The sequence below is a fragment of the Staurois parvus genome, unplaced genomic scaffold (genome assembly GCF_062004578.1).
Source record: "Staurois parvus isolate SC_StPar_1 unplaced genomic scaffold, SC_StPar_1.0 ptg000029l, whole genome shotgun sequence".
In the NCBI taxonomy this organism is placed as follows: domain Eukaryota; kingdom Metazoa; phylum Chordata; class Amphibia; order Anura; family Ranidae; genus Staurois; species Staurois parvus.
In genome coordinates, this window is record NW_028317825.1 from 976,173 (window position 1) to 1,000,449 (window position 24,277).

Here is a 24,277-nt window from a genome sequence, read left to right on the forward strand (position 1 = left end):
ATCAGGGACTGTTCGGAGCTATGCTCATGTTGCACCCCCACTCCCTATGTGATCTATCATTGTTGCAGATATGTACTAAAAGGATTCCTAGAGTATCTTGCCCCTTACAATCTCTACAAGCAGTTGATCATGCAGTGCTACATGTCTGCACAAAGTACACATTCATATCCTCCAACGAACCCCACGTGAAGGGACATACAGAGCCTTTTATGTTAGCTAAGTGTTCCTAAGAGCTACACCCTCAACACCACATCACTGTTGGACAAGAGAAGGTTCAGTACCGATAAACTTTAATTTCAGTAAACTATATACAATGCAACAAGGATGTAAACTACCAGCTTCTAGACCCACACATCCACTCTCTCATTTCTGATCTAGTGTACCCTCGAAAGTGTGAGTGGATGGACATACCATGCAAGGAACCCTCAAGTAAGGTACAACAAATCATCCTCTCTGATATGTCTCACTTACCAACTATTATATTCTACTTGTTATGTTCATGGTATGAGTTATTGCTGGAGTTACGTTTGTTAACGGTTTAACTTTTGCCACATTTTGTTATGTTACAGCCTTATTCCAAAATGGATTAAATTCATTTTATTCCTCAACATTCTACAAACAATACCCCATAATGACAACGTGAAAGAAGTTTGTTTTGAAATCTTTGCAATTTATTAAAAATAAACAAAAAAAAACCCCACATGTACATAAGTATTTGCAGCCTTTGCCATGACACTCAAAATTGAGCTCTGGTGGATCCTGTTCCCACTGATCATCCTTGAGATGTTTCTACAACTTGATTGGAAACAACCTGTGGGAAATTCATTTGATTGGACATGATTAGGAAAGGCATAAACCTGTCTATATAAAGGTCCCACAGTTAACAGTGCATGTCAGAGACAAACCAAGCCATGAAGTCCAAGGAATTGTCCGTAGACCTCCGAGACAGGATTGTATCAAGGCATTGATCCGGGGGAAGGGTACAGAAAAATGTATGCAGCATTTAAGGTCCCAATGAGCACAGTGGCCTCCATCATCCATAAATGGAAGAAGTTTGTAACCACCAGGAGTCTTCCTAGAGCAGGCCGCCTGGCCAAAATGAGCAATCGAGGGAGAAGAGCCTTAGCCAGGGAGGTAACCAAGCACCCGATAGTCATTCTGAAAGAGATCCAGCGTTTCTTTGTGGAGAGAGGAGAACCTACCAGAAGAACAACCATCTCTGCAGCACTCCACCAATCAGGCCTGTATGGTAGAGTGGCCAGACAGAAGCCACTCCTCAGTAAAAGACAAATGGAAGCCCGCCTGGAGTTTGCCAAAAGGCACCTGAGGGACTCTCAGACCATGAGAAACAAAACTCTCTGGTCTGATGAAACAAAGATTGAACTCTTTGGCCTGAGTGCCAAGCGTCATGTCTGGAGGAAACCAAGAACCGCTCACCACCTGGCCAATACCATCCCTACAGTGAAGCATGGTGGTGGCAGCATCATGCTGTGGGGATATTTTCAGTGGCAGGAACTGGGAGACTAGTCAGGATCAAAGGAAAGATGAATGCAGCAATGTACAGAGACATCCTTGAAGAAAACCTGTTCCAGAGTGCTCTGGGCCTTAGACTTGGGCAACGGTTCATCTTTCAACAGGACAGCCCACATAAGAAAGGAGTGGCTATGGGCCAACTCTGTGAATGTTCTGGAGTGGCCCAGCCAGAGCCCAGACTCGAACCCGATTGAATATCTCTGGAGAGATCTGAAAATGGCTGTGCACCGATGCTCCCCATCCAACCTGATGGAGCTTGAGAGGTACTGCAAAGAAGAATGGGAGAAATATCCCAAACATAGGTGTGCCAAGCTTGTAGCATCATACTCAAAACAACTTGTGGCTGTAATTGGTGCTAAAGGTGCTTCAACAAAGTATTGAGCAAAAGCTGTGAATACTTTGTTTTTTTATTTTGAATAAATTGCAAAGATTTCAAAATGAAATTCTTTCACGTTGTCATTAAGGGGTATTGTTTCTAGAATGCTGAGGGAAAAAATGAATTTAATCCATATTGGAATAAGGCTGTACATGTCAAAATGTGGCAAAAGGTGCTTCAACAAAGTATTGAGTAAAGGCTGTGAATACTTTTTTTGTTTTTTTATTTTGAATAAATTGCAAAGATTTCAAAACAAACTTCTTTCACATTGTCATTATAGGGTATTGTTTGTACACCCTGTTTCAAATTATTATGCAAATTCTATTTAAGTGTTACAAAGATTAAATATTTTGTTTTTCAGTTTAACTCATGGATGGCATTGTGTCTCAGGGCTCTTTTGATCACTGAAAACAATCTCGGACACCTGTGATAATTAGATTGGCAGGTGAGCCCAATTTAAGGAAAAACTACTAAAGGACGGTGTTCCACATTATTAAGCAGAGCACCATTTTCAAGCAATATGGGGAAGAAAAAGGATCTCTCTGCTGCCGAAAAGAATGAAATAGTTTAATGCCTTGGATGAGGTATGAAAACATTAGATATTTCACGAAAACTTAAGCATGCCCATTGCACTATTAAGAGATTTGTGGCTGATTCAGAGCACAGACGGGTTCGCGCAGATAAAGGCACATTGAGGAAGATTTCTGCCAGATCCATGCATCGGATCAAGAGAGCAGCTGCTAAAATACCATTACATAGAAGCAAACAGATATTTGAAGCTGCTGGTGCCTCTAAAGTCCAACGGACATCAAGGTGTAGAGTCCTCCAGAGTCTTGCAACTGTGCATAAACCTTCTATTCGGCCACCACAAACCAATGCTCACAAGCAGAAATGGCTGCATTGGGCAGAAAAATACATGAAGACTAATTTGCAAAGAATACCTCTGCATCAATGGCTGCTATGGGGATAAAAGGAGAGAAAGTCATGGTGTGGCCTCCATCCTCCCCTGACCTCAATCCTATTGAGAACCCTTGGAGCATCCTCAAGCAAAAGATCTATGAGGGTGGGAGGCAGTTTACATCCAAACAGCAGCTCTGGGAGGCTATTCTGACATCTTGCAAACAAATTCAAGCAGAAACTGTCCAAAAACTCACAAGTTCAATGGATGCAAGACTTGTGAAGCTGCTATCAAATAAGGGGTCCTATGTTACAATGTAACGTGACCTGTTAAAATGTTTAAAAAGTTAAAATGTTGTTAAAAGTTTGATTGAAATAGCTTTTGATTCTGTAAATATGCTGCAAACACAACAAATGACAATTTTCAGTTCTTTACAACCTATAAAGTGTTTTGAAACTTACTGTGCGTAATAATTTGGAACAGTGCATTGGAAGTTTGTTATGTTTAAAAAAATACTGTTATCATTAGGAGGATTGTTCAATAAAATTTGAATTGTACTCTTAATAGTTGATAACATGAGACTTATGCTGACATTTACATCAATTATTTAGGTAAATGAGAAAAATATCATTTGCATAATAAATTTGGAACACGGTGTAGAATGCTGAGAGAAAAAATGAATTTAATCCATTTTGGAATAAGGCTGTAAATGTCAAAATGTGGCAAAAGTTAAGTGCTGTGAATACTTTCTGGATGCACTACTTGTCTCATGATTATGAAAACAAATGGCATTGCTCTCACAGCTGACCTTGTACTAGTATAAAGCCAACACTCTCTTGCCATCATCAACAGATATTGCTCAAGCTAGCTTCATTTTTACAACCTGCTGGCTAAACATACTCTAAAATATATGTAAATATAACTGTCCCCTCAACTGACAGACTGTAGTCGTGGAAACAAATACCAAAAAATATTGCATATACAAATGCTACACAATATATATTGTAATTAAATGTTATTAATCACTATTACTTTCTAAACTGCAGCACTATAACTTTCTGTGCAATTCAATGCAATATGGCAACTTTGAGGCATTCTGTGTAATGTGGTGTACAGAATGCCACCAAAAATGTAATTTTCTGTTTGTGTGAAGTACTCTGCACTAAGATACAATCAGCCACTCCCATTCAGAATTAATATGCAAAGACACAAAACAGAACAAATCACTTTTACTTTAAAGCAGAGAAAGGTAGGAATCTGCAACAAAGTTTATTAACTGCTTTCCCGCTGCCCTATAGCAGAAATACTGCTACAGGGCAGCAGGGGTGCGCAAAATCACGTATATATAAGCGATATTGCATCTCCGGGTAAGGGGCACGCATGGGGGTAGGGGGCATAGCAGAGCCATACAAAGCAGTGTGCTTACAGTTGCAAGCACACACACAGCTTACTGTGAAACAGCACACAGTTAACCCTTTGATTGCCCCACGTTAACCTCTTCCTGCCCAGTGCCATTAGTACAGTGTCAGTGCTTTTTATTAGCACTGATCACTGTATTGGTGTCACTGGGGATGTCAATGACACCTAGTATTGCACGTATTGGGTTTTTTTTTTTTTTTTAGCAAAGACATGTAGCAGAATACATTTTGGTCTAAATTTATCATGAAATTTGATTTTTTAATTTTTTTTACTGGACATACTTTTTTACTGGCAAAAAGTCGAAAATATGTTTTTTTCCTCAAAATGGTTGGTCTTTTTTTTTATAGCTCTATTCATGGGAAAAAAAGGACATAAATTTAATTTGGGTGCAGCATTGCATGACTGCGCAATTGTCAGTTGCTGTGCTAATGCAGTGCTGTAATGCAAAAAATGGCCTGGTCAGGAAAGGGGGAAATCCTCTGTAGGGCAAGTGGTTAAAATCCTGCAATGTACATGAATCACCCAGAGGTGATTGTTTTTTGTTTTCTCAACAGAATCATTGTTACTCCTTAAGGCTGAAGTCACATGATACACTTATGCTCTAGGATATTGTCAAACAGTTCTGCTATATACAGTAGATATCAGTCTCAGGACATGCAAACAAGGACTGTCCACAAGTTGTTCCCCTGTCACTCCAGTGGAGAGATGTGGCTGTCTATACCTTTACGATTCTTGTCTGATCACTTCTATCAGATCCAGCTCTATCCAAGACCCTATCTATAAACAAACCAAGAAAAAACAAAGAAACCTAGGGGTTGGGTAGCACTCCCCTCGCCACTTAAACAAACACCACCACCATCCCTTTCACCCCAGGCAACATTATAGTTTCCCCACATTGCAGATGAGCTTTAGTTAATCCCATCCATTTCTGCTCCCACCCCAATATCTTGTCTAACCAGGTGATGATATCCCTTCACCACAAGGCATCCCACAATTTCAAAGTCTTGGTTACTAGGAAGCTGCAAGCCTGACCTAGCAAACTACCCCCCTCCACCACCATCATAGCTGTGACACTTGATTCATCTGGAACGACCTACTGGACACAGAACTATGGTTCAATTGTTAGTCCATCTCTTCCTGTCAAACCCCTACCTGAATATCCCAGAAAAGTTATCCACCTCCACCCTTGAAGACCAAACAAAAATTATAAAACTTTTCTTTTTTTACCCAAACAATAAATATATCCACCAATCCCACCTTACAAAAAGTGTCCAAAATATCAAAAGAGTGTCCCAAATGTCTCAATTATCAAAATCTCCACACATTTAAGCCATTAAATTCTTTCTTCTTCAAACTTGCAAATCCTTCTGACCTTCTGAAAAAGTCATAGGAAGTGACGAAACGCGTCAGAGACACGTGACGTCAGACGTATCAACGCTGACCGGAAGTGCGATCGCGGCCATCTTGGAAGTGGGAACATGCGGTTAATGTTTCCCTAAACTTGTCTGTATCTGTATCCCTGTGAGGAGGAGCTGCTTCACTCATATTTTAATGTAAGTTGCCAAATAAAGGAAGACTGTGTTTTATCTACTATCGGTAATTGTGAATTTTCTCATGAGGGAAATGGAGGAATAATCCTAGGATTGGAGGAAGCCTGAAATCTGAATGATGAGATAGTAACCCAGAGTGGTGTGATGCCCTATCTTTTCCTACATAGGGTAATTATCCATCAGCACATGAGGTGGAGATTGCTGGTTTGGGTATAAGGTGTACACTTATGTATATAGAGTGTGGTGATACACATCGTTTGGAGTGACATTTTTAGTTTCACTTATGTTTGCAGCTGACACTTTATGTGAGTGTCTTTCATTGATATATTTCTACATGTATATAGATACTCACTTATAGAGTATACACGTGAATATAGATTTTGCATGTTGCACAGAGAGTGGTACGTGTGTTTTATTATTTAAAAGGTATGACACTATGTTAAGTTTTTTTTCCTTTGAGGTTTATTGTCATCAGGATTTGCAAGTTTGAAGAAGAAAGAATTTAATGGCTTACATGTGTGGAGATTTTGATAATTGAGACATTTGGGACACTCTTTTGATATTTTGGACACTTTTTGTAAGGTGGGATTGGTGGATATATTTATTGTTTGGGTAAAAAAAGAAAAGTTTTATAATTTTTGTTTGGTCCTTTCCCTTATTCGCTTATCTTTTCTACTATTTATCATACTGGCTCCCTAGATAAAAAAATTCAGAGGGGTTAGTATACTCACTGACAACTCCAGTAAGTATTGGACTGGACCCTAGATGATAGCTTCATGCATGAAGAAGTACAATGAATATTGCTCAAGGGCAGCATCGGTTCTCAAACAGCCACCCTACCGAATGTTTTTTTTCCAAACCAAAACCAACCTAAAATTTTAGACCATACCCTCAGATCTCTAAGAGACTTTAAGGAGGGGTTACTAATCCTAGGCGGTGATTCCACCTTCTTCTGGACCCTATCCTAGACTCCTCCACACAAAACCTCCTCTAAACCTTCCTACACTGCTCCTAAATGACTCAAAAATAGGCCTACATTTAGACCATTTTGGAAATGTGACATGTTCACCATCCTAGCCCTAAGGATTATTCCTTTTTCTCTCAAGTGCATAATAATTACACTTGGATAGACTTCTTCCTGGTTCTCCTTAGTCTACTCCCCGTGGTAAAGAACACTAATATAGGTAACATTACACTCTCTAGCCACGCCCCAGTCTTTACTGATCTAGAGGTAGGAAATTAATCCCTTCTCCATAAGACTAAGGTTGCAGCTGACATTAAGAGGTAAATGAAAATTTTCTGTAAAACCAACTTTACCCCAGATGTTAATCCTTTCGCAATATGGGAAACTCAAAAGCTTTACGTCTGAGGGTTGCCGATTAAACACAGAGCCAGACTTCAAAAATGAAAAATCCCACCAGATCTCTAACCTCCTTCAGATTAAAGACCTACAACTCATAGACAAATGCTTCCAAACCCCTGATCTAGCAATTAAAGTAACTCAACTCTGTGAATCCCTCAGATCCATATGTATATCTAAGGTCAAGGCAACCCTAGTGAAATCCAACATCAACAAGCTAAAACTTTTTTTACCATACATCTATTCCAAATGTGGGGATGAAAATATTTACAACATAGGAATTTAGATCTTACTATAAGAATCTTTACAACCTCTCACCCTATGACCAAGGGCACCCTACCTCTAACCTTCCATCTATAGCCAATCAGGGTAAATTCCTACTAGAGTCACCAATATTTGCACAGGAACTTAAACATGCTATCAAACTTAAACAAAAACAGGAAAGCCTCTGGACCAGGCAGGTTCACCATCCTTTACTAAAGGCAATTCCTCCCTATTTTTTCACCTCACTTTTTAAAGGTGATCAAATCAATATGGCATGGTCGCCCCCCTCATAATATGGTAATTTCAAACAAGGGCAAGGATCTGACAATTTTTCCTAATTATTGACCCATTCACCCCAAATGAGGATATCAAACTATTTGCAAAAATTCTATACCTATGGGCTACCTTATGCATCCCCCTTTCCACTGACTGGAGAAAGTCTTCAGCCGAGTCAATTGGTCCATCCTTCAACTCACTTTAGAATCCTACAGATTGGGCCCACGTATACCACAGTGGATCAAATCACTCTATTATATCCCTTTGGCAAAGGTTAGAGTTAATGGTAAATTTTCAAACACCTTCCCAATAACAAATGGGACCAGACAGGGCTTCCCCCTCTCCCCCTAATCTTCATATTGACTTTGAAACCTCTCCACAGGAGGGTCATAACGAATCTGGATATAAAAGGAATTAAGGGGGGGGTATAACAAACACAAAACAGCATTTGCAGACAACCTACTGCTTTTTTATACATTTCTATTTCTTCACTTATGTGCAAACCTACAAAAACATGCCAAACTTTCAGATTAACCTTAAAAAACTGGAAACATTAAACATTTCCTTACGCCACTCTCAATACACTAGATGACACTAGATATCTAAGGATTTAACTACCTAGAGCAATATTTCAGATCTCCTTTCTATTCCTCCAGAAAATTAGGCAACATATTTGCATCTGGTCCCAGAGGACCTTCTCGTGGCTTGGTAGATGTAATTTAATTAAACAAAAGGTTCTGCCATAGATCTTCTACATATTGCAGGCCCTACCCATAACAATACTAAACACCTTTTTTATGATATACCAGTCAGTCATCACCCACTTTGAGTCAACAAACTGCCCAGACTAAAACGTATGGTTTTACAGCACCTTAAGACCAAAAGGTATCACTAACAGACATTAAGCTATACTATGTCTCCATCGACCTAAACAAAAATCAGAGTGGTGTAAACCCTGACACACTAAACTGTGGGTCAACACTGAGCAATCTTATAGGAGAACCCCTACCATGGTGCATTACCAATCAATATTTGAGTTGCAATGCCATGCAACTACCAAGAGACCTCAAATCTCATCCTACCCGATATGCCCACCTAGACTGTAACCAAACCTATTTTCAATAGAAAAAAAAACATATCTACAAACCTTCTGCACTGTTGCTCATAATTGGAAACACCGCTTTCTCACCAGGTATGCAAGACCCCTTTTTCACAGCATTATGAGAGGTGGGTTTCATCCAAAACCATTTGTGGTTTACCTCTATGGGAACTTGGAGACAGAAGCAGTTACTACATTTTTCTCTCCACATTTCCTCCAGCTTCTACAAATAAATGCACCCTGACCCCTTTTGAACAAATGCACCAAATCAGGCCGGTCAGACACACTTCATCATTTACCTACAAACCTCTCACAGACATTCCTACAATGGTGAAAAAGGGACCTTGACTTAACCTTCACCCTAACAGATAAATTGCAGATTCTATGGTTATCCATTACATACTCTATCAGTAAAAAAATACCTAGAATCCAGCTATGACTAACTCTCTGGTAATAGACACCAGGAGTAAACCACCTTATCGTTCCAAACATCCCCCCTTTTTTTTGGGCATGCGGGAATCCTATTAGGCACCTCTATCACTTTTTTGGTCTTACCCTTCCACTTAGCTTAAAAAAGCTCGGTCTTGATCTACTTGATGAATGCCAGCCCTGCATGCATTCCAACCCTCTGGAAATAACCCATTTTGCCCACAGTAAAGCACTGATTTGACAGAATAAATATCATGCTCATGGGAGACCTAACCAGTTCCCTGAAACACACCACCATGAAATTCGGCAATATCTTTCTATCACCCCTGTATTTTTTTTCTTCTTCTTTCCCACTCCAGGACTGGCCTGTCAGGGGAAAGGTAGGGCACATATGATTCCCACCACCCCTTGCCTTTTAAAGTTCATATTTTGTTATACCCCAAAATTACTTTTAACCTAACCCGGTAAGCTGACCCTGGGACACTCCTTTACCAATTCCCCTTCATTTTCCCTTAGTTTACACTGTAAAACCTTCCACATCGTTATTAGTTCCATTATACAAGTCTTGAAATGTATTTTTTTGCCATTGTTTCTTATAAGCACTATTGTCATAACTATGGATATGTTATCTTACACATGGCAGAATGCATATGTTTAAAATTGATCTTCTTTGTACTTACTATAACTTGCTGTAAGAATTATAAAAATAAATAAATACCTTCTTTAGGAGGGGAATTTGTTCTACAATTTAATTTGGCAACAGTGTCACTTAAATGCATTAATATGTAATAGTGCATCTAAGTTCACCTACCTTCATAAAATCCATCATCGTCCATGTCTCCATAGATGTATATGTATTCACCAGCTGTAAGAGGCAGCTCTGCTTCAGGATTTTCATTGGGCCCATCAAATGGATTGTAGCTTGAAAAACATATATATCATACATTATAAACTTCCTAATAGTAATGTCAAGGTACAAATATGCTATACTGGTTAACTGGCAAGTTGCAATATGATAGTGCAAGCTACAAATATAACTGTTAAAGGTGAGAATTATACTCAAGTTTGTTAAGCCCTGACTTGGGCCCAGAGACAGGATGCATTCAGGTAGCTGAAAGGACAGAGCAAAGTGCTGTTACAAACATCCTTTAATATGACAGGTATTACTTAAGTATACTCACCTGTATCGTGCAAGAAAGACTTGTAACTTGGCAGTGGGACGGGTTTCAGGTTCTGGATTCATTGACACACTATCTGGTTCCAGCTCCTCCATTTCACTGGCGGTGTCCACCTGGTGAAATAGATTTAACAACATTCTGGAAACACATTGCCACTAAAATGTTCCAACTCCAACAATCTGAAAAAATCATCATAACACTCATTATCACTCAGCATTCACACATTATGGCTGTTTAGAGAAGGTAGAAGGGTGACCTGATTTTACCTCTGGTGTGGGACAGGATTTGGAACTCTCATGTGTGGATTCTGATTTCGATGAGGTGTGTGGTGCTTCAGGCTTCTGTCTTTTTTTGGCAGCTGCATGTTTTGGGGTCTCAACATTGCTGGTCTTGGGGCTTGGCTCTGGTGTCTCAGGCAACCTTCTTTCCTGATCAGCCTTACTCTTTTCATCTGCAGTCCGAAAGACTGAATCATTCACATCTGCAATTAAAAAAGTATCAGTCTGAATCTATCTTTTACCAAAAAAAAAAATTATTACAGATACAAGTGTGATTTAGCAATGTTTAAACAGCAAATCCCATCACCCAAAGTGTTAACAGAGAAAAGGCAAATATGACTATATTTTTGACAAAAATGAGATGAGACAAAATGGAGCGTGTAAGTGAGAATGCTATGTAGAACCACCTGCATATCAGAAATTTAAAATACCCTACCGTCATCAAAATTTAAAAAAATGTAAACAACTGAAGCCATGATAAGAGTACAATATCCTGCATTAAAAGGGAACTGCAGCTGCTGTTACAATTCAGACTTGTTGGTTTTCCTTTCCTTAATCTGTTTGCTCCATTTTCTCAAAAATGTAGACGACTACATATCCCAGAGTAAAGGCTCCACAGATTAGTTCTTCCAACTGAAAAATACATTGAACTATCTAAACATCTGTAGCATTCACTGAGTTTGTATGCTTTTTACTTTTTCATTTGTTTATATGAAATAGCCACCCATCTGGCAGCCAAATATTTACAAACAACATTGTGAGTAGCCCATGTACTGGTATGCACATGCTCACTGCAGTTCAGAAATATTCTGGAAAAACATTTATCTAGTTTGCACTGTAATCTCCTAACTAGCTTTGACTGATCACAGACTGCTGTCACAGTCCAGTGAAAGCACTAGATTAAACTGCTGCTAGGATTTGTGAATTGCTGATGGATTATGTGACAATGGGATTGAGAAATTATTTTCACCTAATTTAAAGAGACACCCACTGTAACTCTGGCACTTTCCACTCAAAATTAAATGGACAGAGGTGTGTAGAATTGGAATTGTAAAGAATTTAGACCAAAGGAGTATGAGGAGTGTAGCCTGTAGGGTAGTTTAGTCTTTTTTTGTTCTATAATTCATTTGAAGAGTAACTGAAAGGATATCAATATTTTATTTGATCTGGTATTTCATTTAAAGCTAAATATACACATTTTTGCTATTTTTAATGGCAAAAATGCATTCGCATACCAGACTTGAATACAAAGGCCTACACGTCAAAGCTGAGCACAACAGTCCAAGTCAAATACTACAAGAACATGCAGGAAGACCTTCACAGTGGTGACACATGCCATGCAAAATGCTTGTTTTACTGGGTGAATTACCCCACACCAACACCAGGTTTTATTTACACAAACAGGTCCTAAATTGAATACCATCAATTGAGAGATAAATAAAGCTCGGACTGCTGCCATCCAGACTAATGTCTACCCAACTGATCACATCCCAGGAGGAGAACTCGTCTAAAAAAAAGGAGTGGGCATTAGACGTCATAAAACATAAAATTGCAATGTATTCATTAGTCATTGTTTTGCATTTTTACTAAGCTGATCAAAGAAAATCCATTTATGACATTTAGCAGCCCTAGTTCTAAAAGGCTTTATACACCAGTAAAGCACTTTAATAAATGGGCAATGTGCTATCAGTTCAGTGCTAGTGTATGCGCTAGGTGTGCACAGGAGCACTTAAAAAGAAAAACAAAATATGGTCCCACCCTCAGGATTACATCAGTTATGGCAAGCAGTTAAAGTGCATTGAAGAAAATTAGGTAATAAACATCTATAAAGTGGTCCATAGTGCAGAAAATAGCTTAACATAAGCTCCAGAATGAAAAGAATGTCCATGAGCAATAATTACTGCGTATAGTTCCAAAAGACATCTTTGTTTTCCCTAATGAGAATGTAAGATAATAAAGCAGAAGTTTGGGGATGGAATATCTCTTGGATTTAACTGGTATATTCTAAGTAGAACTCCATTCTTCAGATAATCTATATTTTCATACTCCTCACAAAAAACTAACAACAAAGGTTACATGCACACAGCTATATAAAAATATGACAACTAGTAAGCAGGATCTTGCTGGCATAAGATGGATAGCAATATCAAATGTAAAAAGTGCTATATGCATGTAACATTTGAGAAAGAAAAGTGTATGGTATTTACAGTGCAAATGGCCTTCGGTTGCTAAGACACAGGCACCTTCTTCCAACTAGCATCCCTCTGTTGGCAGGATGCAGATGGCTTTTCCAGCTAGCGTCCTTCTGTATCTAGGAAGCAGGCAGCACAAACAAATCATTTTCACTGCACGCATGTAAATGTTATAACATTTACATGCATGCAGTGTAAAATACAGTCTATACACAGAGCTTGCAGATTTTTTTTTTTATTCTTCCTTTACAAACCTGAATACAGCACAAGTGTACCAATCCTAATGCAGCCCATGTGCATGAGCCATAAAGTGGCGTTTAGGTGGTTCTAACAGCTCAGAGTCACTTGCTGTGTGTTTAAGATGGATCTAAAGTATATTTTTTTAATTACTTAGAGTTACCTGCTTTGTGCAATGGTATTGTACAGAGCGGTTCCTTACTTCCTCTTCTTGGGTCCCCCGTGGTCACTCTCCACTCCTATTTCCCTGCATGTGCACCCATAACAAGCTGTGTGTTAAGGGGGCACACATACAGGTGCGTTCCCAAGCCGAGCTGTGTGCATCCATAGGTACACAGTGTAGTTTGGCCCTACCCACTGTTTGCTACTTGTAGGATACTGTAATTTATATATATATATATATATATATATATGGTGTATATTCATGTTATTGACCAAAATGATAGCAAAGGACTCCTTACTATGTTAATTTACGCACAAGGTAATTACCTTACCTTTATTACGTTGGGTTAACCTGTTTTTGGATAAATATGTGGAGAGTCAGGGGGAGTTTCGGAGCAGGTTATTTGCAAATCTACCAGTACTGTAAAATGCAAGTTTGTTTGATTAGATGTGGAAAGGTCTTAAATACCGTATTTTTCACTCCATAAGACACACTTTATCCCCCCCAAAAATAGGGGAAAATGTCTGTGCATCTTATGGAGCGGCCGGCCTAGTGTTCCCGCCGCTGCCATGTCAGAATACGGGGCCGGCCACTCGGCTCTTCTCTGCAACAGAATCTTACCTGTTCCCTGGTCCAGCGGTGGCCTCACGGTCTTCTTTCCCGGCACAGGCATCTTTAGTGTGGGCACCTGGCTTTGGCAGCTTGCAGCTTCACAGCCGGGTGCCCACTGCGCATGCGCGAGAAGCGCTTCGCTTTGTGAATGGTCCGGCAGTCTTCTGGGATCTGTCACATGTCCCAAAAGACGGGGAGGGAGGAAGTGAAGCAGATACCTGTCAAATTCGGGTACCCGCTCCCCCCCTCCCCAAAGGTCCGCAGTCTCTGGTCATCTGTAGTATTTTCAAAGTCTCTGGTCTTCTCCTGTAGTGTGTCTGAAAATACTACAGATGACCAGAGACTGCAGACACAGTACAGGAGAAGACCAGAGACTGCAAAGTCTCTGGTCTTCTCCCGTACTGTGTCCGCAGTCTCTGGTCTTCTCCCGTACTGTGTCCGCAGTCTCTGGTCTTCTCCCGTACTGTGTCCGCAGTCTCTGGTCTTCTCCCGTACTGTGTCCGCAGTCTCTGGTCTTCTCCCGTACTGTGTCCGCAGTCTCTGGTCTTCTCCCGTACTGTGTCCGCAGTCTCTGGTCTTCTCCCGTACTGTGTCCGCAGTCTCTGGTCTTCTCCCGTACTGTGTCCGCAGTCTCTGGTCTTCTCCCGTACTGTGTCCGCAGTCTCTGGTCTTCTCCCGTACTGTGTCCGCAGTCTCTGGTCTTCTCCCGTACTGTGTCCGCAGTCTCTGGTCTTCTCCCGTACTGTGCCCGCAGTCTCTGGTCTTCTCCCGTACTGTGCCCGCAGTCTCTGGTCTTCCCCCGTACTGTGTCCGCAGTCTCTGGTCTTCTCCCGTACTGTGCCCGCAGTCTCTGGTCTTCCCCCGTACTGTGCCCGCAGTCTCTGGTCTTTTCCCGTACTGTGTCCGCAGTCTCTGGTCTTCTCCTGTACTGTGTCCGCAGTCTCTGGTCATCCCCTGTACTGTGTCCGCAGTCTCAGGTCATCCCCTGTACTGTGTCCGCAGTCTCAGGTCATCCCCTGTACTGTGTCCGCAGTCTCAGGTCATCCCCTGTACTGTGTCCGCAGTCTCAGGTCATCCCCTGTACTGTGTCCGCAGTCTCAGGTCATCCCCTGTACTGTGTCCGCAGTCTCTGGTCATCCCCTGTACTGTGTCCGCAGTCTCAGGTCATCCCCTGTACTGTGTCCGCAGTCTCAGGTCATCTCCTGTACTGTGTCCGCAGTCTCTGGTCATCTCCTGTACTGTGTCCGCAGTCTCTGGTCATCTCCTGTACTGTGTCCGCAGTCTCTGGTCATCTCCTGTACTGTGTCCGCAGTCTCTGGTCATCTCCTGTACTGTGTCCGCAGTCTCTGGTCATCTCCTGTACTGTGTCCGCAGTCCATTGGTTCAGAATATTTTTTTTCTTGTTTTCCTCTAAAACCTAGGTGCGTCTTATGGTCAGGTGCGTCTTATGTAGTGAAAAATATGGTATTCATAGTGTACTTGTTTATGGTGAAGAGAATTTCAACGCGAGTGTCGTGTCCACCTTTGTACAAGGATGTGAAGATTGCAGTTTTGTCATAAACAAGACAAAGAGTATCTATTTAACTTTTTAATTAAAATCTATGCATACAGCTGTTCTAGGTCTAGACACATTGTTTGTTACACTTAAGAACAAATATGCTCATAAAACCAACCAGATCGCTTGACACTTTGGTCAATGGGAAAGGTGTACATTAGGGAAGGTTTTTTGGTTGAGTTGAATGAGGAGAAAGTGGGGTGAGGAGAAAGTGGGTCCTCTGAGGGTTTCTGATGATTGCATGAATATTCTGGGTTCCCTGTCATCTGCCTTTTCTGTACCTCTGTTTTATGGATTGTCGCTGAGCTGATTAAGTGCATCTCTCTAGAAAAGAACTGTTGGACTAATTTCTGCGGGAAAATACATTTAGAAATACACTGGTCATCCATTCTAGTGTTATGGATTGTCGCTGAGCCCATTAAAACTACACATTGTTGCATGAGATAAGACAACACTACTCACAGGATTTTTACATTTTTTAAAATTTAAAACTTTGTTTTAGGTCATTTTTTTCTGTTTAGCACTTTGCAGACATTTTTCCATACTTTAAAAGTATATTGAAAACAACACTTTTGTTATTTGAATTGAGTAGGGTTATTTACTGCCATTGGTGACCAATGAGGGAGATTTTTCTTTACTTCTTGTTCTATGGACACAGTGGGAAGTGAGCGAGAATCTCTCCAAAGTGAAGAAAAGGCACTCAAACAGTTATCACCAGAACAAGGGTCCTAACTAGAAATTGCTGCTAATAAACCCATAGGTTTGCAAACTGGCAATGGGCAACCACATTATTTATCACATGATCACGTACTTGCTACAGGAGAATGATCTTGTTCATGTGCAAGTTTTTCTCATTTTAGATATTGAGAATGAGGAAGATGGAACAAGGACTATAGGGGGAGGGGGGATTATTAGGCAGGGAGCAGCAAGAAGCAGAGATGTTCTAACAGCTATAAGCTTACTGCCAAGTGGGTTGCAGTGATTAGGAGGGGTGGAGAATGATGTGGCAAACTGTCCCTAGGTGCCACCAACTGGAAAGAAGGAAAGTGCTCAGAAACACAATAGCAAAGAGGAAGTATTTTGTCCAGGGACAGCCAGAACACAGTGGGAGCAGAACCTTAATGAAACAAGTCAGCAGAAAAGAAGGCCTATAATTTCTGTTCTTCACATCTATCTCCAAAGATTCTTCTGTTGCATCTGCCCCAACATCTGTGGCCTAAAAATGGGTTTAAGAGTTGGAGATGGGGGTCATGAAGCCATGCTGAGGAGGGTGAAGTGATGCAAAATTCTCATTCTTATACACCCACCCTGCCATCTCCAGCAGTAGATTTCCCAAGACAAGCATCTCTTTTGCATCTGCTGGAGCAGAAGAAAAAATGTCCCAAAATCTCCTCAAAAACCCATGCCCAGCTTCTTAATGCCAGTGTCTTGCTGCCAGCCTGGTAAAATTGCTGGCTTTGCAGTTGCACCCATTTAGCTAATGAAATCAGCTAGTTTCTGCAAGCTGTTGACCTGTGGCCTACACCACAGGAAAATGAGCCTGTCCCCACACAGTGTGGATTAGCTAATGTTCATTAAAACAAACTAGTCTTGGATTAGCAATAAATACAAAACCCCTGCCTGCTGCTGATGCTACAGTCTTTGAAGAACAGCGCTTCAGCCTTGTGAAGCTGCCACACAAGGTTCCCGCAGCTGCACATCTATTTAATCTCAGGGTTAACCCCCATCTTCAGTGGGGCTTGATGAGGCTTGAGGTTTGGTGTAAATGGTGGGGCTTGAGGTTTGGTGTAAATGGATTTCAACCCCTCCTATGAATCGAATCCAGGCAGATTTGCTCATCTCTACTGGTGAACGGTTCACTTTAAACTGCAGCCCAGGAAGCAAAGTTTCTTATGATCAAAATGTCAAGGCTATTCAGTTTTCATTCAAATACAGGTGTTTCTGAGATTTACCTATTGGCAATATACATAATTTCATAATAACAGTAACTTGGTTTCATGAAACCCATGTAGAGAATTACCCGTTGTGTCTTGCTGTACTGAAGAAAGACTAGGAGTGGAGCAACACTGGGGTGGAGGCAGTTCTGAATTTACCAGCGTAGATGTGAGGAGATCAATGTTTCCTGTTTGCAGACGAAATTTTTCCAACTCTTGAGAGAGCAGACTGAATTGCTCTGTCTGACTACGACATTTTTCCTCTAAAACTTTCACCTTAGCCTAAAAATTAAAAATAAATATAGAACACTTAGAAGGTTAAGATCTTTAAACTGTAATAAGGTAATGTAGAAAACAGTCAAGAGCCACGGCGTGCGAAGCAGGTCAGCTGCATAATCAAATTCAACCAGTGCAGAGAATGTACACAGATTTGTTTGAGGTTATATTTCAGTTCTTTTTTAGTAACCATAGTATTCTCTTTATATTAATACTGAAATAACTCCAAGTAGGAAAAAAAATATTTGCAGTCAGACCATAAACATGGGAGTTGTCATTTCTACTCTTGGGCTGCCATTCTGAACCTAGATTAATTACCGAGTAAGTCAGTGACCTGGAACAATTATATAGGACAGTTTTTTTAACGCCTTCAGTGGCTCCATGTTTGTCCCAGGTCAGCATAACCTACTAGATAGTGAAGTGAGGTTCAGAATGACAGTGCAGTCAATAAAAAAAATAAGACGTTTTAATAATATTGTCACAGATACGGTTATAGGTGGAATTTGGAATCCATAGCCAACATAACTACAGGCTTATTGTGCGTTTCAACAGAATATAGCCAGGTGACAATGTACTTAAGCAAAGCCAAGATGAGACAAAAAATAGGAGGGCTGCATTCCTATATTTATTGCTTTTATTATGATTTTGTTTCTTTTTTGCTAATCTCTTAGCACGTGTGAGCAGACAGCCCACCTACCTACAACTCTCCAATGGCCTATAACCTTTTTCCACTTTGTGCCTTAACATGAAAAAACAATCAATCAATGCAGTTTAGGTATTTCATACCTTGACAGGATGCAGTCTGTACGCTCTTGTGGTGAAGAAAGTCATCATGTATTAATTTAAAATACATATTTCTTTCTCTAACACTAGTCAGGCAAAGACAAAATATAGGGAAATCGAATACAAAATTGAAGTCTTGAGAAAAGGGGTGTGAATAATTTCTTTGTAAAAGAGCAGGGTTGCACATAATAAGATCACAGAAACTTTTATGGGTGGAACTTCGCCAAATATGGCCTCACCACATAGGAATTCTGCACCTCACTGAAGCTCAGGACAGAAATATCTTATGCTACCTTGACAGGTGATCTCATTTGGAGTGATGTAGACATGCAAATCACAGCCCGGTTGCCAGGTGTGGGCAAATTAATGTATTTATGTAATTAAGGAACAGGGTAAGAATAAGGAAGTGGAAGAAATTGCATTTAGAATAGAAAAGACTAAAAAAAAAGCCCTTCTTATACTTAACAGAAGCACCAATGAACCTGACTAAAGCTGGGTATATACTCCCCCCCTCCCCCCCATCAGAACTCACAGATCAGCACTTGCAGCAGTTGGCTACAATAACCATTCCACAGAAGCCAGTCGTTAGACCATCTTCTGTTGAACAGAGAACAGCACACATGGACCCACATCAGCCAGTTCCAGCTAAACCGGCTGATTTTTGGTTCATGTGTAATCTCCTTAAGTCCTAAAGCTACATAATTAAATATGGGAAATTTACATATTTGCAACATACAAATAGTAAAGCAAGTAAAACAATCCTATTATTTTTCTTTTTAAGTTTTGTATGGAGAGAGACAGTGGACACAATCATTTACTCTATATTTATATAAAAGTTTCATGCTGGCAATTTCAGCCATAGTACCCTGTAATGGGCATTAGTCTCAGGTAATAGTGGCAATAATGTTGCTTACATAAGTTTGGCTCATCCACACAGTTTTGATCTTTAACGGGACTCTGACTTTGCCCACTCGTGCACTTCCACCCCCCTGCTCTGTTGTTCCACTGAAGCCAGGAGACCAATCCATCTGTAAGCTTATACCAGCTCATGACCTACTCCCCTCCCTGATCTGACTGCTTGTACTTGGTAAGGGCTGCTCAGGATTGAGCACTGCATATTGGAAATCACATTCTACCCCATACCCGAAAGGATCGGATATTGTCCTAGGATTCCAATGAAGCAATGGAGAGTCAAGGGAGCGTGGAAAAGGTAGCTCCATTTGGGGGGGGGGGTTCTCAAGAGAACAGGCAATAAAAAAAAAAAAAAAAAAAAAAAAGGAGAACCTTTTTTTTTTTTTTTTTTTAAAGACTACAAAAACAAAAAGACTCCTTTTGAAGATGTGTTCAAAAGCACAAAGTAGTGAAGGCATTTTCCTTTTTCTCCCACTTAATAAAATATAAAGAAGTCTCATAATACAATACCTGCAAAGTGTCCAGAGTATTCTGTATTAAAATTTAAGAAAAATCAATATTAGTATCATATTTAGACTATAATTTTATATATATAAAATGACATGTACATATATAAACACATACATACACAAACTTTTTTTTTAGCCATAGTACCTCTAAAAGATGGACCGCTCCTTCATGTTCTTTCTTGGCTTCAACCTGGGCCTGATATTTAAATAATAAAAGAAGTGTATTTACATAGACCCAGTATCATACATTTTTAATAACTGTATAATGACCTAACCCACACAGGAAGGGGGGGGGGGGTCACCAGTAATACCACACACAGAAAAACTAACAAATTCCGAATGTGATGGTTCTCAGACCAGTCCACAAACCACAACACCATATAAGGATCTCAAAGCATCTTCCCATAAGTGGTACAGTGAAAAAAAAAGGAAGAGGGGCGGGGCGGGGCGGGGGGGGGGGGGGCGGCGAGTCATCCCCTGTAGAGGGTTCCTCCATCCATCTGCACCAGACCTTTGGAGTGCTTCTGTATCAAAATAATATGATCTTCCTTCATAGACAAGGGGAGTGCATTATTTGCTAGGCAGGTGCAATAAGCTGTGGCAAATATGGGAGCCAAAAGCTTCACATGAGTTTTATAAAACTCTATTAGGATACTGTCAGGACCAGGAGCCTTCCCACTGGGGAATGAACGGATAGTCATTTCTACCTCTTCCACCACAATGGAACACGGGCGGGACTCTTGTTCCAAATCCAAGAGCCAGCCCAGAGCAACAGGATCTAAAAGGGTGGCGACCGCGTATAAAGCAAAATCCAGGGGGGGGGGGGGGGGGTTGGCGAGAAGATCTACAGTGCCTTGAAAGTATTCCTACCCCTTGAAATTTTCCACATTTTGTCATGTCACAACCAAAAACGTAAATGTATTTTATGTGCTACTTTTCACATAAAAATGTGACAAAGTAGCACATAATCGTGAAGTAGAAGGAAAACGATAAATGGTTTTCCAAATGTGTTACAAATAAATATCTGAAAAGTGTGGCGTGCATTTTTAGAACCACCTCTCACTACCCATTTTTGCCCATACTTCTTTGCAAAATAGCTCATGCTCTGTCAGATTGCATGGAGAGCCTCTGTGAACAGCAAATTGCAAGTCTTGCCACAGATTATCAACTGGATTTAGGTCTGGACTTTCACTGGGCCATTCTAACACATGAATATGCTTTGATCCAAACCATTCCATTGTACCTCTGGCTGTATGTTTAGGCTCGTTGTCCTGACGGAAGGTGAACCTCCGCCCCAGTCTCAAGTCTTTTGCAGACTCACAGGTTTTCTTTGAAGATGGAAAAAAATAAAAAATATATGTACACTGTGGGTATTGAGCACTGTGCATCATTACTTTTTATGCATTGCAATTTTTTTGCTATGAACAATAAATCTTTTATATTATAATTCCTGATACAAGCCTTGTTTGCTGTTGAATTAACCACTTGTCTCATATAGGGGGCTTTACCCTCAGTGCGTGACTGTTTTTTACTGGATTAATTACGGTTTAGACGACAACACTTACAACCCTCACCTTTTTGAATAGTTTCTTCTAAAATTGCCCTGTATTTGGCTCCATCCATCTTCCCATCAACTCTGACCAGCTTCCCTGTTCCTGCTGAAGAAAAGCATCCCTACAACATGATGCTGCCACCACCATGTTTCACGGTGGGGATGGTGTGTTTAGGGTAATGTGCCGTGTTAGTTTTCTGCCACACATAGCGTTTTGCTTTCAGGCCAAAAGGTTCAATTTTGGTCTCATCTGACCAGAGCACCTTCTTCCACATGTTTGCTGTGTCCCCCACATGGCTTCTTGCAAACTGCAAACAGGACTTCTTATGGCTTTCTTTCAACAATGGCTTTCTTCTTGACAATCTTCCATAAAGGCCAAATTTGTGGAGTGTACGACCAATAGTTGTCCTGTGGACAGATTCTCCCACCAGAGCTGTGGATCTCTGCAGCTCCTCCAGAGTTACCATGGGCCTCTTAGCTGCTTCTCTGATTAATGCTCTCTTTGTCTGGCCTGTCAGTTTAGGTGGATGGCCAGCTCTTCACAGGTTTGCAGTTATGCCATACTCTTTTCCACTTTCGAACTTCTCCACATTTTTATCCCTAACCTGTCTGATGTGTTCCTTGACCTTCATGATGCTGTTTGTTCATTAATGTTCTCTAACAAACCTCTCAGGGCTTCACAGAACAGCTGTATTTATACGGAGATTAAATTACACACAGGTGGACTCTAATTAGGTGACTTCTTAAGGCAATTGGTTCCACTATATTTTAGTTCGGGGTATCAGAGTAAAGAGGGCTGAATACAAATGCACGCCACACTTTTCAGATATTTCTTTGTAAAAAATTTTGAAAACCATTTATCATTTTCCTTCCACTTCACAATTATGTGCCACTTTGTGTTGACCTATCACATAAAATCCCAATAAAATACATTTCCGTTTTTGGTTGTAACATGACAAAATGTGGAACATTTCAAGGGGTATGAATACTTTTTCAAGGCACTGTATTTGTTGCAATAGATTTCTCATGATGTATCCACTGAATAGCTAATCTTCATAGGGATCTGTTGCAGACCTGAGAGGTGCACAGAGTTAAGACATAGGGCAGTGTTCTGAGAGGCCCCCAGGGAGATCCCAAACTTCATGGACATCAGCAAGGTCCTGTGTGTGGTAGAGAAACAGGAATAGGCATGGCCAGATGCACTGCGCCATATTCAAATCTCAATCACACCAGCGGCCAGCTCGAAAGGTCCTCTGTGTGGGAACTAGGCAGAGTAGGCCAGTCCAAATCTGGAGAGAGAATGGAATCAAAGTCTACCATAATAAGTATTTTATCAGGGCAGTTAACACTTATTTTATCCAGTATGACATATGGAAAATCAGGACAAACCAGGGGCAGGAGATACACATTAACCAATACATATTGCTAATTCCAAGTAGTGAGCACGAGCACATTATATTTATCATTAGGATCAGTACTGTACACCCCGTACATTGCACAGAAAGGATTTACTCAATAAGACAGGCACCCCCCTAGAGTAGGAAGAATACATGGCGTGGAATGCCTTCTGAACCCAGGAACTCTTTAGGGACAAGACCTTGCTACCCACCAAGTGAGTCTCCTGTAAGAAGAGAACATGGGGGGTATACGTTTTGACATATTGGAACAAGAGAGACCTCTTAAATTTAGAATTGAGGCCTCTGATATTCCAGGACATCACCTGGAGGCAATCAAACATTCAGTTACCCATATTGCATACATCTGAAGACATGTACAGGAGAAGAGGCTGGTAAAACAGAAAAACCTCCATATAAACAATATATAAAATTAACCGCGCTCTAATATTACCGTGCCAATGCTATATATTATATAATACCATAGCAATACCACTATTCATATATGCTGTGATAATATCATCTTATCAACTTTTCAACTGGATTACCTAAATTAGTCTTATTATATTATCCTAGTGCTTAATAAAACTTAAAAATAAAAGGTGTGTGATTAAATCCAATGATGTTATTTATGCAATGTGATTATCTCGTTAAAAATAAATATATAAATTCATAAAATTCACTGTGCAAGTGTGAAAATCTACTGAATATAAATAAATAAAAAATGAAAAAAAATGTATAAATTCATATGATCCAATGAACAAATAGTGCAAAGCAAACAATAAATTATATATATATTAGTGAAAAATAAATAAAATAATAAAAATAATAAAAAAAAAAAAAATCAATTCATAAAGTTCAGCAGCAAAAATGTGCAAAAAATAAAAATGTGCAAAAAAGTTTTTAGGGTTCAACAAGAAGAAGATGTTGGTGATATACTCTCCTTTCAAGTTGCTTATGATGATGTGGATGGAAACCTACGAACTATCTTCTTAGTCTATGTAGACGTGAGGTTTTCTCCCTCTTAGAGCCTCTCCTCACTTCAATGCATCCTCATATGACCCATAGAAGAAAGAAAATGAAGAAATATGGTGCCTTATCCAAGGTATAACAAACACTGCTTAATGTGCTCCCATAATGCACTCACATTGTTTAAAAAATCAACACGCATATAGAAATAAAACCGTGAGCTGCGGTGATGCTCAGCCTCTTAGGAGTGTTAACACTCCGTCAGTACTCGCCGTAATGCCAATCCGATACGTAGTGACGTCACTGGCCCTCCCCAACGCGTTGCGCCACAGGGAAAAATGTAGCTTCGTCTGGGGGATGTAGTAGCTATTTTATGAATTTATATATTTATTTTTAACGAGATAATCACATTGCATAAATAACATCATTGGATTTAAGCACACACCTTTTATTTTTAAGTTTTATTAAGCACTAGGATAATATAATAAGACTAATTTAGGTAATCCAGTTGAAAAGTTGATAAGATGAT

At 40.2% G+C, this 24,277-nt stretch overlaps 1 protein-coding gene across 11 annotated transcripts in view; it reads right to left on the bottom strand.

Moving 5' to 3' along the window:
• Nucleotides 1-24,277, bottom strand: part of TSPOAP1 (TSPO associated protein 1) — a 188,740-nt gene that overhangs the window by 43,573 nt on the left and 120,890 nt on the right. For 10 of the 11 annotated variants that reach the window (XM_089657078.1, XM_089657071.1, XM_089657041.1 and 7 more), the window contains 7 exons: nt 19,979-20,029; nt 19,835-19,855; nt 17,440-17,635; nt 12,081-12,167; nt 10,649-10,863; nt 10,386-10,495; nt 10,016-10,125 (listed from right to left, as the gene is read on the bottom strand). In XM_089657078.1, the coding sequence (XP_089513204.1) occupies nt 10,016-10,125; nt 10,386-10,495; nt 10,649-10,863; nt 12,081-12,167; nt 17,440-17,635; nt 19,835-19,855; nt 19,979-20,029 (790 nt within the window). The remainder of the gene's footprint in view (nt 1-10,015; nt 10,126-10,385; nt 10,496-10,648; nt 10,864-12,080; nt 12,168-17,439; nt 17,636-19,834; nt 19,856-19,978; nt 20,030-24,277) is intronic. The other variant, XM_089657033.1, reaches the window with a different exon arrangement.